The following is a 16018-nucleotide window of genomic DNA, read 5'->3' as shown; positions in this document are numbered from 1 at the left end:
AATTAAAAGACAAACAGAAAACAATTAACAAAATAGCATCAGTAAATCCTTCCCTAACATAAATTTCTTTAAATGTAAATGGGTTGTAAGTAGAAGGGTGAAAAAAGTAGTCCTGCCAATGATAATCAGAATAGAGTAGGAGTATCTATACCTGTTTTTGACAAAATGAACTTTGTCAAACTGTCACAAGACACAAAACAGTACATTACATATTGATAACAAGTTCAATTAATCAAGAGGCTACAACAATTATATGTATATGTGTGTATATATATATATATATATATATATATGAACCTAATGGCAGAATATCCAAATATATAAAGCAAGTAATGACAGAATTGTTAGAACTAATACTCAAATTCAGCAAAGTACAGGTTACAAAATCACCACACAAATTTCAGTTTTTTCCTCCATGCTAAACATGAACAACCCAAAAAGAAAATTAAGAAATCCTATTTACAGTAGCATCAAAAAGATAATATTTGGAGGGGGCTGGCCCCGTGGCCAAGTTATTAAGTTTGCACGCTCTGCTTTGGCAGCCCAGGGTTTCACCAGTTTGGATCATGGGCACAGACATGGCATGGCTCATCAGGCCATGCTGAGGTGGCATCCCACATGCCACAACTAGAGGGACCCACAACTAAAAATAGACTGGGGGTGGGCGCTTTGGGGAGAAAAATAAAATCTTAAAAATATATATTTAGGAATAAAACTAAGAAAGAATGTAAAAGACTTATACACTGAAAGCTACAAAATATTCCTGAAATAAATTACAGAAGACACAAATAAATGGTAAGACAGCTTAGGGTCATGAATTGAAAGATTTAATATTGTTAAAATGTTCATACACCTATTCCAAAGCAATCTATGGAATCAATGAATTCCTTATCGAAATCTCAGTGGAATTTTTTTGCAGTAATAGAAAAACTAATCTTAAAATTTACGTGAAAGGATTCTAAGTAGTCAAAATAATCTTGTGAAAGAAAAACAAAGCTAGAGGTTCACACTTCCTGATTTCAAAACATATTATAGACATAATACAATCCATATGGCATGGTACTGACATGAAGACAGACATCTAGAGCAATTGAACAGAATAGAGAGTCCAGAAATAAATCCTCATGTATACAATCAAATAATCTTTGACAAGAATGCCAGGATAGTCTTGTCAACAAATGATGCTGGGAAAATTGGATATGCTCATGTAAAATCATCAAATTGGACCCTTATTTTACATAATACACGAAAGATAACTCAAAATGGATTAAAGAGTTAAAAAGAACTGAAAATATAAAAATCATAGAAGAAAACAGGGGAAGATATTCATGACATTTTATTTGGAAGTGGTTCCTTGGATATAACACCAAAAATACAGACAAAAAAAGCAAAAGCAGACAAATGGAAGTATATCAAACTCAAAAACTTCTATGCAGCAATGGAAACAACCAAAGTGTGAAAAGGAAGCCAATGGAATCTGGAAAAAATATTTGCAAGTCATATATCTAATAAAAAATTCATATCCAGAATATACAAAGAACTCCTTTAACTCAACAACAACAAAAACAAACAATCTAATTAAAAATTGGCAAAGAACTTAACAGACATTTCTCCAAAGAAGATATGCAAATGGTCAACAAGCACAGAAAAAGATGCTCAGCATCACTAGCCATTAGGAAATTGCAAATCAAAACCACAATGAGGATCTCGTCAAGATGGCGCTGTGAGCAGACGTTGAACTCGCCTCCTCCCATGAATACAACCAGGTTACAACAATTTTGGGAAGAATCACCCTGGATTGAAAACTGAAAACTGGATAAAAAGAACCCCCACAACAAGGGACAGTCCTGACGAAAGCAGAAGAGGCAGTAACTCCAGCTGGAGAGGAAAAAAGCCACCTTTGGGAGCAATGGAGCTTCTCAGCTGGCCAGGCGGGAGCCACCCTAAGGTACGAGCCCTCCCTGCAGGTGTGAGGTCTGGAGCAGGGGCAATACTGCTATAACCATCCTTCGGACTCAGCCCAAATGAGATGGGGGTCTTACTGTTTGGCTTTGCTGGCTATTAACTGCAGTGAGGACAGCCCCAGAAAAGCTATCCACCGAAAACTGAAAAGATCCTCATCTTAAAGGGCCCACGCACAAACTCACTCATTGCAGCAACCTAAAATCACCAGAGAGAAGGTTGACTGTCCTTTGATGAAACAAGACTCACCTGGTGGGCTCTGGGGGCACCTTGGTGAGAGGAGGGTCCTCTCCAGAGACTGAGACATTGGTGGGGGTCATTGTTCTGAGCTGGTCCAGGTGTGCTGATAAGACACTGGTGGGGGCCATTGAGGTGCATCCCTTGGGCTGTTAGCCCAGGGGTCTGCCACACCCACTAGAGCACAGATTTAATCCAGTTCAGCCAAGGCAGGCAACCTGCCCTAGGGACTGGTCCCACCTAACAGCAAGCCCTCAGGCTACTTTTCAGGCTGCATTGACTGAGTGCCTTGATCCTCTACAGGCAGGCAAAGGTATCAGTCTCTGTGGGGCAGGGCCTGTGTGAGGACCAGGTGAACTGTGAGGGGCATTGGGGCAAAGGTGGGGACCTCTGCAGTGTGGTATTGGGGTACGCTTCAGGGGGTTGAGAAGTGTGCACAGACTAGGACTGTGTTGACAGTGTATGTGGTCCAGTGGGGGGTGAGGCTTATCAGTGGCAGAAGACTTGTGCTTCACAAATAGCCATAAAAAGGATCAACCCCATCTTCCAAAGCCTGAAACAATTGTGTGCCCCCATGCCAAGGGCTAGCCCCACTCAACTGCACTCCTAAGAGAATGGAAACAGCCTTGTTGGCCTCAGGCCTATCACAACTGTATGCCCCTGAGCCTAGCAACCAGCTACACTGGGTACCAACCCAATTAAGAGGACAATTGCAATAAGAGTGTGCTGATAGACTTTTTAGCCAACAGTGTTGAGGACCCCCAAACCGGATTTACAAACAGCTGGCCAGGGAAGGAAAGATCAGACTCCCTGGGTACCTGCAGTGGGAGCAACCCTGCCACAGTAGAAGAACACAAGTAGCCCACAAAGGCATCACTTCTGGTTCTTATGGTCTGGTGACAAGAGGCAAGCACACTGCTGGGCCACATAAGCCATCTCATATATAAGGCCACTTCTCCAAGATCAGGAGACATAGCTGACTCACCTAGTACAAAGAAAATAGCACAGAGAAAGAGGCATAATGAGGAAGCAAAGGAATACTTTCCAAGCAAGGGAACAGTACAAAACCCCAGAAAAAGAACTAAGTGAAACAGAAACTAGCGACCTCCTTGACAAAGAATTCAAACAAAATATAATGAGGATGCTCACAGATATGTGGAGAAGAATGGATGAACACAGTGAGCACATCAGCAAAGAACTGGAAGATATATAAAAAAAAATCAGAAATGAAGAATACAATACTTGAAATGAGAAATTCACTAGAAGGACTCAATAGCAGAGTAGAGGAAGCAGAAGAACGGATCAGCAAGCTAGACAAAAGATTAGAGGAAATCACCAAAGCAGAACAGAAAAGAGCAAAAAGAGTTAGACAGAATGAGAACAGTTTAAGGGAACTCTGGGACAATATCAAGTGTGCTAATATTCGGATTATAGGGGTCCCAGAAGGAGAAGAGAAAGACAAAGGTTGGGGGGGGGGAATTTATTTGTCGAAATAATAGAGGAAAATTTTCCTCACCTGAGGAAGGAAACAGACATCCAAGTTCAGGAAACACAGAGAGCTCCAAACAAGAGAAGCCCAAAGAGACCACACCAAGACATATTATAATCAAAATGTCTAAAATTAAACACAAAGAGAGAATCCTAAAAGCAGCAAGAGAAAGGCCACAAGTGACATATACAGGGAAACCCATCAGGCTCTCAGCGGACTTCTCAGTCGAGACCCTACAGGTGAGAAGAGAATAGCACGACATATTTGAAGTGCTAAAAGGAAAAAACATACAACCAAGAATACTCTATCCATCAAGGCTGTCATTCAGAATGGAAGGAGAGATAAAGAGCTTCCCAGACAAGCAAAAATTAAAGGAGTTTGTCACCAAGAAACCAGTTCTACAAGAAATGCTGAAGGGACTTATTTAAGTGGGAAAGCAATGACCACAAATAGAGATAAAAGAAAAAAAATTATCAAAAAACCCCAAAGTAACAACAAGAAAAAACAGGCAATAAAATCACTTGTAAGGTAAAATTATAGTAAAGGCAGCAGATCAACTACCTGTGCAGATAATATGAAGGTTAAAAGACAAATGTACTAAAATTACCTAGTTCACTGATAAGAGGGTAATGGATAGGCACACACTAAACAAAAGGCTATATATGATGTGAAAAACATAATGTGGGAGGAGGGGAGTGAAAAAGTAGAGCTTTTAGAAAGAGGTCAATCTAAAGAGTCTATCTACTCAATATAGACTGTTATATGCATAGTATATTAAATAGGATCCTCATGGTAATCACAAACCAGAAACCTATAACAAGCAGGAAAAAAAGTAAGACAAAAGAAATCAAACATATTGCTAAAGATAGCCATCAAACCACAAGTGAAGAGAGCAAAAGAAAAAGAAAGGAACTGAGAAGAATTATTAAAACACCCAAAAAAAAGAAAAAGTGACAAAATGGCAATAAATACATATTTATCAACAGCTACTTTAAATGTCAACGGACTAAATACTCCAATCAAATGCCATAGGGTGGCCAACTGGATAAAAAAACAAGATCCATGTATATGCTGCGTACAAGAGACACACTTCAGACCTACAGACACTCACAAATTGAAAGTGAAAGGATGGAAAAAGATATTCCATGCAAATGGCAAAGAAAAGAAAGTGGGGGTAGCAATACTTATATCAGACAAAATAGACTTTAAAGCAAAAACTGTAATGAGAGACAAAGACGGGCACTACATAATGATAAAGGGAACAATCCAACAAGAAAATATAACACTTGTAAATATCTACACATCCAACATAGGTGCACCTAAATATATAAAGCAATTATTAACAGACATAAGAGGAGAAATAGACAGTAACACAATAATAGTAGGGGACTTTAACACTCCACTTACACCAATGGATAGATCATCCAAACAGAAGATCAATAAGGAAACACTCGCCTTAAAGGACACATTAGACCAGGTGGACTTAGTAGATATATACAGAACATTCCATCCAAAAACCACAGAATACACATTATTTTCAAATGCCCATGGAACATTCTCCAGGATTGATCACATATTAGGCCACAAAACAAGTCTCAATAAATTTACGAAGATTGAAATAATACCATGCATCTTTTCTGACCACACAGGTATGAAACTGGAAATCAACTATAGAAAGAAAACCAGAAAAGCCACAAAAATGTGGAGATTGAATAAAATGCTACTGAACAATGATTGGGTCAATGAAGAAATCAAGGAAGAAACAAAAAAATTCCTGGAGACAAATGAAAATAAAACACGGCATGCCAAAATCTGTCGGAGACAGCAAAAGCAGTTCTACGAGGGAAGTTTATAGCAATTCAGGCCTACCTCAACAAAGAAGAAAAATCCCAAATAGACAATCTAAAAGCACACCTAAAGGTACTGGAAGAAGAAAAACAAACAAAGCCCCAAATCAGCAGAAGTAAGGAAATAATAAAAATCAGAGCAGAAATAAAGAAAATAGAGACTAAAAAAACAATAGAAAAAATTAATGAAACCAAGAGCTGGTTCTTCCAAAAGATAAACAAAATTGACAAACCCTTAGTTAGACTCACCAAGATAAAAAGAAAGAAGGCTCAAATAAATAAAATCAGAAATGAAAGAGGAGAGATTACAATGGACACCTCAGAAATACAAAAGATAAGAAGAGAATACTATGAAAAGCAATATGCCAACAAATTCAATAATCTAGAAGAAATGGATAAATTCTTAGAAACATACAACCTTCGAAAACTGGACCAAGAAGATGTAGAAAATTTGAATAGATCGATCACCAGCAAGGAGATCAAAACAGCAATCAAAAGCCTCCCAAAAAATAAAAGTCCAGGACCAGATGGCTTCCCTGGTGAATTCTATCAAACATTCAAGGAAGACTTAACACCTATCCTTCTCAAACTCTTCCAAAACATTGAAGAGGAGGGGAGGCTTCCTAACTCCTTCTACAATGCAAACATTATCCTGATACCAAAACCAGACAAGGACAACAAAAAAGGAAAATTACAGGCCAATATCACTGATGAACATCAATGCAAAAATCCTCAACAAAATACTAGCAAATCAAATACAACAATACATTAAAAAGATCACACATCATGATCAAGTGGGTTTGATTCCAGGGATGCAGGGATGGTTCAACATCCACAAATCTATCAACGTGATACACCACATTAACAAAAATGAAGAATAAAAATCACATCATCATCTCAATAGATTCAGAGAAAGCATTCGACAAGATACAGCATCTATTTATGATAAAAACTCTAAATAAAGTGGGTATAGAAGGAAAATACCTCAACATAATAAAGGCCATATATGACAAACCCACAGCAGATATCATTCTCAATCGAGAAAAACTGAAAGCTATCCCTCTAAGAACAGGAACCAGACAAGGATGCCCACTGTCACTTCTCTTATTTAACATAGTATTGGAAGTCCTAGCCACAGCAATCAGTCAAGAAAAAGAAATAAAAGGGATCCACATTGGAAAAGAAGAAGTGAAAATCTCACTCTTTGCAGATGACATGATTTTATATCTAGAAAACCCTAAAGAATCCACTAAAAAACTTTTGGAAATAATAAAGGAATACAGTCAAGTTGCTGGATACAAAATCAATGTACAAAAATTGGTTGCGTTTCTATACGCTAACAACGAAGTAGCAGAAAGAGAAATTAAGAATACAATCCCATTTATAATTGCAACGAAAAGAATAAAATACCTAGGAATAAACTTAACGAAAGAGGTGAAAGATCTGTACAAAAACTATAAAACATGGTTGAAAGAAATCGAAGAAGACACAAAGAAATGGAAAGATATTCCGTGCTCTTGGATTGGAAGAATTAACATTGTTACAATGTCCATACTTCCTAAAGCAATCTATAAATTCAACGCAATCCCTATCAAAGTTCCAAGAACATTTTTTACAGAAATAGAACAAGGAATCCTAAAATTTATATGGAACAACAAAAGACCCCGAATAGCCAAAGGATTCCTGAGGAAAAAGAACAAAGCTGGGAGTATCACACTCCTTGATTTCAAATTATACTACAAAGCCATAGTAACCAAAACAGCATGGTACTGGCACAAAAACAGACACACAGATCAATGGAACAAAATTGAGAGCCCAGAAGTAAACCCACATGTTTATGGACAGCTAATATTGGACAAGGGAGCCAAGAGCATACCATGGAGAAAGGAGAGTCTCTTCAATAAATGATGTTGGGAAAACCGGACAGCCACATGCAAAAGAATGAAAGTAGACCATTCCCTTACACCATGCACAAAAATCAACTCAAAATGGATTAAAGACTTGAATGTAAGACCAGAAACCATGAGATTCTAGAAGAAAACATAGACAGTACACTCTATGACATTGGTCTGAGCAGCATATTTTCAGTCCCATGTGTGACCGGACAAGGGAAACAAAAGAAAAAATGAACAAATGGGACTACATCCAACTAAAAATCTTCTGCACAGCAAAGGAAACCATCAATAAAACGAAAAGACAACCTAACAATTGGGAGAAGATATTTGCAAACCACATATCAGATAAGGGGTTAATATCCAAAATATACAAAGAACTCATACAGCTCAACAACAAAAAAACCAACAATCCAACTAGAAAATGGGCAAAAGATCTGAACAGAGATTTCTCCAAAGAAGATATACAGATGGCCAACAGGCACATGAAAAGATGCTCAACATCATTAGCTATCAGAGAAATGCAAATCAAAACTACAATCAGATATCACCTCACTCTTGTCAGAATGGCTATAATTAACATGACAGGAAACAATAAATGTTGGAGAGGGTGTGGAGAGAAGGGAACCCTTGTTCACTGCTGGTGGCAGTGCAAACTGGTGCAGCCACTATGGAAAGCAGTATGGAGTATCCTCAGTAAATTAAGGATATATCTATCATATGATCCAGCTATCCCACTGCTGGGTATTTATCCAAAGAACTTGAAAACACAAAGGCATAAAGATACTTGCACCCCTGTGTTCATTGCGGCATTATACACAATAGCCAAGACTTGGAAGCAACCTAGGTGCCCATCCAGGGAAGAATGGATAAAGAAGATGTGGTATTTATACACGATGGACTACTACTCAGCCATAAGAAATGACGAAATCTGGCCATTTGTGACAACATGGATGGACCTTGAGGGTATTATGCTGAGTGAAATAAGTCAGAGGGAGAAAGTCAAATACCATATGATCTCACTCATAAGTAGAAGATAAAAATGACAAAAAAACCCCACAAACACATAGCATTGGAGATTGGACTGTTGGTTACCTTTGCGGAAGGAGGGAAGGGGGGCAAAAGGGGTTATTAGGGTCACATGTGAGGGGATGCACTATAATTAGTGTTGGGGTGGTGAACATGATGTAATGTATACAGAATTTGAAATATGATGTACATCTGAAAAAAATAAAAATTAAAAAATAGAAAAAAAGAAGAAAATCTTAAAATATTTTGCCCAAACAAAAAAAAATAGTAAATAAATAAATAAGATGCTAATTAAAAAAAAACTACAATGAGATATCACCTCACACATTTTATTATGGCCATAACAAAAAAAAACAAAAAACAAAACAGAAAAAATCCATTTTGAAGATGTGGAGAAATTGGAATCCTTACATGCTCTTCATGGGAATGTAAAATGGCACAGCCTTTATATAAAAGATTATGGAGTTCCTCAAAAAATTGACAATAAGATTACCACATAATTCAGCAATACCACCTCTGTGTGTATATCGAAAAGAAGTGAAAACAGTATCTGGAAGAGATATTTGCACATACAGGCTTATTACTGCATTATTCACAATAGCCAAGAAGTAGAGGCAACCTAAATGTCCATAGACAGTAGAAGAGAGAAACAATATACATTACGTACGTACAATGGAATGTTATTCAGCTTAAAAAGAGAAAGAAATCCCATCATGTACTACAACATGGATGAAGCTTGACAACACTATGCTGTATAAAATAAGCCAGTCACAAAAGGACACACCACGTGATTCCACTGATATGACGTATCTAAAGTAGCCAAACTTAGAAACAAAAGCCGAATGGAGGTGCAAGGTGATGAGAGGAAGGAGAAATCGAGATTGTTGTTCAACAGGTATAGTTTCAGCTTTGTATGATGAAAAAGTTCTAGAGATCTGCTGTACAAAACCATGAATTCACTTAACCCTACTGAATTGCACTGTTATAAATGGCTAACATGGTAAATTTTATGTGGTGTGTTTTCACCAAAATTTTACTTTTTTTTTTTTGCTTTTTTTATTGAGTTTATGATAGTTTACAATATTGTGAAATTTTAGTTGTAAATTATTGTTTGTCAGTCCTGTTGTAGGTGCACCCCTTCACCCTTTTTGCCCACCCCCATCCCCCTTTCCCCTGGTAGCCACTAATCTGTTCTCTTTGTCTACATGTTTAAATTCCTCATATGAGTGGAGTCATACAGAAATTGTCCTTCTCTATCTGACTTATTTCACTTAACATAATTCTCTAAAGGTCCATCCATGTTGTTGTGAATGGGATGATTTTATTCTTTTTTATGGCTGAGTAATATTCCATTGTGTATATATACACCGTATCTTCTTTATATAATCATCAGTTGATGGGCAGTTAGGTTGCTTCCACATCTTGGCTATTGTAAATAGTGCTGCAATGAACATAGGGTTGCATGAGACTTTAGGCATTGCTAATCTTAAGTTCTTTGGATAGATACCCAGTAGTGGGATGGCTGGGTCATATGGTATTTCCATTTTAATTTTTTGAGAAATCTCCATACTGTCTTCCATAGTGGCTGCACCGGTTTGCACTCCCACCAGCAGTGTATGAGGGATACTTTTTTTCCACAACCTCTCCAACACTTGTTACTTGAATCTACAGATTCAATGCAATCCCAATCAGAATCCCAGTGATCAGATTACTATTTGAACAGTCTCCTTTGGCCACTTTGCAATTTAATAGAGGAGACACAGTCACATGTCTTATTTCCAATTTACAGTCCAGAGGCTGAAATCTCATTACTCTCTACTATTACCACAATCTCATTGTCTAATGACATCATGGTTTATTTTCTAGCTTCTCTTAAATAAGATGATACTGAGAAAATGAAGAAATTTTGGTAATGATGAGAAAAACATAGCACATATCCAGAGGGAAGTAATAACTGTCTTGCAAAGTGGAAATTGCAGTCACTATTTGAAAACAAGACAAAATGCCTTCCAGACACAGATTATCTCTCTCTGATCCATTCATTTATTGTAACAATTTACTGTTTCCTATTATATTTTTGTTCATGGGAATTTGGGTTAATGAAGAGACTAGTCCTTCACAGGGGTGAGGCGGTGAAAAATTCATAGAGACTGTGTGGTGCATGTCAGTGATTTTGAGATTCGAAGACATTTAATGTCCCACTCCTCACCTTCCCTTATCATGACCAAAACAGTACTCTTAAAAAGGTATCCTCCCATTTCGGGATGCCGGGTTAGCAAACGCATCTGCAGGATCCGGGCAAGAGGGGAGCAGGAAGACCCATACGAGGGTGTGTGGATTTGAGCCTCAGCATTTCTAACCCACGATCTAGACGTGCATCATGATTCCTGTCCATTGGACTGTAAGGTTTATACAGGTAATCTTGGAAACAATGGTAACAAGACTGAATTGGAACGAGCTTTTGTTTGTTACGGACAACTCCGAAGTGTGTGGGTTGCTAGAAACCCTCCTGCCTTTGCTTTTGTTGAATTTTAGGATCCCCTAGACGAGGCTGATGCTGTCTGAGAGCTGGATTAGAGAGCAATATGTGGCTGCCGAGTAAGAGTGGTACTGTGGAATGATGAAAAAAGTCAAAATCGTAGCCCACCTCCCTCTTGGAGTCACCACCCTCAAGACAGTGGAGGAGTCCTCCACCTAGACGCAGATCCCCAAGACAGAGAAGCCTCTCCCGTAGCCGGAACAGGTCCCTTTAGAGAGAGAGGAGGAGAGAGAGATCACCGTCCCAGAAGAGAAATCACAAGCCGTCGTTATCCTTCTCTAGGTCTCATAGCTGACCTAGGTCAAACTGGAAATAGAAAACCAGTTTGGAAGAGGAGGGGTGTTCAGGAAATAACTTCATTTCGAAAGAGTATGTACAGAACATTCAAGTTTTGTTTGAGATTTCATGAGCTTGGTGCATCTTTAGGATGTTTTAGCTGTTCACATTTTTTGTCTCTTTGAATAGTGACGCATAAAGACGTAATTCTTTATGGTTTGCAATCGATCATAAAAGGCATATAATACCGATTGTTACTTTACATTGTTCCCTAAAGAAAAATTGAATTTGCTTTGAACTTTATTTAATCTTTCATAGACTGATAATAATCATCTAACTTCTGCCCAGCTAAAGTGTGATGTTTAATATGACCGAAACAAAACCTGCAAAGTTGAACTAAGACTATCTTTTGCCATAGCTGGGATATGGTATGTAGCTGTAGTTGGAAAAACAGTCTTTAAAAGCTGCTGTAAACACAAGCCAGCAGGTAAAAATTAAAGCTGCACAATTAAACCAAATTAGAGTTTATTTTGTTTTCTTTTGAAAGAATGCAACTAGTCTTCACACTGGGCAGAGGTTGTCTAGTTGGTGTAGAATCTAAGAAGTTTCAAGAAAGTTAGTTTACCTTTGCTTTAGCTCAAAAGTTTCTGATCTGAATGCTGTATATGAATACATAGCTCTTTGTAACATTCTTTATTTGGAAATTTGAGACTATTCAAGATACAAATGTCCTTCCGGTTTAAGGGTGCATTGTAGAGCTGAACTTTGAGTTACTGTGCAAGATTCTTTTTCATGCTGTCATTTGTAATATGTTTTGTGAGAATCATTGGTGTTAAAGTTTTGGTTAGAAATTATTGTTTAACCTGAAAGCCTGTTTTTCCTTGAAAAACTAAAATCCATGAGCTTGGTACCCAGTCCAGGTAGAACATTCCTATTGGAAGCTATACTTATAAATTTTCTTGTAAAGTGCTTTTGAACTGATAAAATATTAGCATAATTGTGTAATAGTTAAACCCACTACTACCATATTTCTTTTCCCATGGAAAGCAGTTGGTTACACAAATCTTATTTTATAAGAAAAACAATTGAATATTTTGAAGGAAGGGAATTTTTGGTTGTCATCCTTAAGTGATTGTTAGTACTTACCATTTTTTAGGAGTAGAAGCCAGTTCAAGTCCATGATACTCAGTGACCAACATTTTAAAGTATAGCAGCCTGGTACATTATAACTCAAAGTTGCCCATAAAAAAGAGCTTTTAATCATTAGCTTGAGGCTATGATTTAATGACAAAGCTTTAAATTAAATTAAAGCTTAATGATTTATGACAAAGCTTTAAAAATTGCTTCCATTTTATATAATTTGAGGTGTTGCATGGAAATTCTAAACTGATTCATAATGATGTAAAATTGACTAAATGGTTTAACTGTAACAGTGCAGAACTGAATATGAAGGCATGCATAATCTTCCTCTTAGAAATCCAGAGGAATTGTAATTTCAATTTTTTTGTGCAATAGATTAAATCATAATGCAACAGTCTTGCGGCTAGTTTCCTTAAATGTGCTATTTAAAGATAGTTTTGGATTATGCTGTACTGACATTCTTTAATATTAAAGGTAAGTCATTGCATTAAAAGCTCAACCTATAAGGATATTTTATAAGATGTAGGTCTTAAACAGAATATTTCCAGTGGTCCTTCTTAACCTTTCATGTGAATATCAATGAAGGAGGAGAGTCCTTGATGTCACAAGGGAGAATTGGTGTCAATGAGGTTCAGTATCAGCCTTCTTACAGAAGACACTTTTAAGACTACCTGTTGATGTACTGGGAGCACTGACGTTGGACCTTTTGTCTTTTGGCATTTCCTCATAGCCTTAAAACAAAGCAAGATAACTAAGTCATAGAAGTAATGCAATACAGAACATCAATAATTAAAACACTGTTCTTATAACTGAACATTTATATGTGCATTTTTGGCAGCATGCAACTTTAAAAATCTTAAATTGGAAGGGTTTCTGTAAAAAAATATAATAGATTATGAGTATAATGTGGCTAATACAGAATCTGAGGTATAGTTGATCTTAGGGAGTTAGCCTGACTTAGGGTCCAAATTTACCATCACTTTAACCAGAAGACCTAGCAGAACTTTATGGCTTGTAAAAAATATAGAAGATAGAAATTATTAAAACCTTAGATTTCACACTTATATTGTGGCTATTGAAAGTTCTGAAGTTACTCTAATTTCTACAATTACAAGTCTTATTAGCCAGTTTTGTCATAACATACTCTGAGTTGAATATGTTACTGAAAGCAGTCACAAAATCTTTTGACTTGCAGTGTAATGACTACAGGTGTTCTTTAGAGGTCACTATTAATACTTGGTGACAATTTAAGGAAACATATCTAAAGATTATACTTGTTTTTTATGCTTTCAAGAATTTTTAATGACCTATGGTTCACAGTTCACAGTGGCTTACATTTGACCTCCATATCTTAAACATAAAGGTGAAGACAAAGACAAATTAGCCAGAGAAATTTTAATTTCATGAGATGTAGATACCTTTTGTCTACTGTTTAGATACTTTTTACAGTTCTTTGAAAGATCATTTTATTAGAGATTGCCTCTCCATGCTTTTGATTGGACTCACCCATATCTGGATAGGAAGTCCTGGTTTCTTTTTACTGTAAAGTCATGGTTCATACTAGTACAATGTTTTTTTCATCAGGAATAGTGCTGATCATAAACAATTTTCAAATATATACAACTTGGGGCTGGCTGGGTGGTGTAGTGGTTAAGTTCACACACTCCACTTTGGTGGCCCCAGGGTTTGCAGGTATGGATCTCGGGCTTGGACCTAGCACTACTCATCAAGCCATGCTGTGGTGGAGACCCACATACAAAAAAATAGAGGAAGATTGGCACAGGTGCTAGCTCAGGGACAATCTTCCTCACTCCCACCCCCCCAAGAAGCATCATTAGACACTCAATAAGCAGCCAACAGAGGATCGCTGTTCTTTCTTTTCCCTTCCATCTCTCCCCTGAAATACATCCCTTTCATATACTGTGAGATTTGATGTGCTTAGAACCTGAAAGGATCCTTATGACACAATCTCTTATCTGCTTGGTTTTCACCCCATAAACAATAGGGTTCATGGTGGGAGGCAAAAGCAGATAAATATTGGCTACAATGATATGGCAAGATGGAGGAATTGTATGACTCCCAAAGCGGTTAAAAAAGAAACAGAAGAAAGCTGGACTGTAGGAGAAAACAATGGCACAGATGTGGGCAGTGCATGTGCTGAAGGCCTTCTGCCGGGCATCTGCAGAGGAGAGGCTGACGACTGCCCGAAGGATCATGGTGTAGGAGACTGTGATGCACAGGATGTCAAATCCTCCAATTAAGAGGGCAGCCATCAGACCATAGATAACATTGGCTTTGATATTCCCACAAGATAACTTGGCTACAGATAGCTGATCACAGTAGGTATGATGTATTATGTTGCCTCTGCAATAGGGTAGTCGTTTGGTGATGAAAATCAAGGGAATGATGAGCAACAGTGCTCTCAGGAAAGTAGCAAGCCCCGCCTTTGCAATGACTGGATTGGTGAGGATAGTTGAGTAGCGCAGAGGATAGCAGATGGCTATATAGCGGTCCAGGGCCATAAGCATGAGCACCCCAGACTCCATCCCTGTGAAGGTATGGATGAAGAACATCTGGACCAGGCATTCTTCAAAGCTGATTTCCTTAAGATGAAACCAGAAGATGCAAAGGGCTTTAGGGATTGTACTAGAGCACATGACAAGGTCCGTAAGAGAAAGCATGGCCAAAAAGTAATACATGGACCTGTGCAGGGAGTCCTCATAATGAATGAGGTAGAGGAGTCCACAATTGCCTACCATAGCCAAAACATACATGGAGCAGAATGGGAAGGAAATCCACATATGCATGTCTTCTAGTCCTGGAATCCCATTAAGAATGAAAGAGGCTGGTGTCACATGTGTTTGGTTCAGCATTATCATGGTTAGGCTGGTATAATTGTTAAGAAACTTGTAGGGTTTTAGCTTTATTGTTGTTTTGTTTCATTTTTTGACCTTCCTAGGTTTAAAAAATAGAAAAAACAATTTTAGTTCTGGTGTTCCTCCCTCTTTGTCTTTCTCTTTATGTCTGTCTCTTCTCTCTGATAAATATCACATTTAATACAAAGAACTAAAAATTGTAAGTGCCAGGAAATATTTACTTAAACATAGTTTAAATCAATTATGTATTGTTTTTTATTCCTTAATTTATCAATTAATTCAACGAATACTTATTTGGCATCGACTATGTGCCAGGCTCTCTCACAGATATTGTGTCTACATTATTTTAAAACAAAATGACATTGATTCAATCCTCACAAATTTATAAGCAAGTGTAATTGTTATGATCCTTCTGATTGATATTTATTATAATATCGTGTTTAAATGTTAATTACCATACACATCTCCCTATGGATGATTTATTAAGGTAAAGCTCATTGATTACTTCACTAATGACACAACAGATGTGATTGAGATGTATTTATTCTTATTCTTAATTAATAGTTCATATTTATGCTTGCAATATACCAGTTATGGTTGAAGGGATTTTGTAAATATTAACTCATATAATCCTTACTACAAGCACAGGAGGTACTTATATTAATCTACACTTTACAATTGAGTAAATGGAGGCACTATGAATTTTGAAGACATTCTCAATCTCTTAGCTT

General features: G+C 37.4%; 1 protein-coding gene and 1 pseudogene across 1 annotated transcript; one reads left to right on the top strand and one right to left on the bottom strand.

Moving 5' to 3' along the window:
• The first annotated feature begins 10720 nt into the window (after positions 1-10720).
• LOC139084270 (serine/arginine-rich splicing factor 3 pseudogene) lies at positions 10721-11311 on the top strand (annotated as a pseudogene).
• Positions 11312-14324: 3013 nt separating this feature from the next.
• On the bottom strand, positions 14325-15290 carry LOC103555712 (olfactory receptor 52N4-like). The gene has a single exon (XM_008527475.2). It carries the CDS (start codon positions 15288-15290, stop codon positions 14325-14327), a length of 966 nt encoding a protein of 321 aa, XP_008525697.2.
• Positions 15291-16018: the final 728 nt, after the last annotated feature.

Source organism: Equus przewalskii, chromosome 6 (assembly GCF_037783145.1).
Source record: "Equus przewalskii isolate Varuska chromosome 6, EquPr2, whole genome shotgun sequence".
Lineage (NCBI taxonomy): Eukaryota > Metazoa > Chordata > Mammalia > Perissodactyla > Equidae > Equus > Equus przewalskii.
Note: the sequence above shows the minus strand (reverse complement) of the source record. Positions and strands in the feature narration are given on the sequence as shown.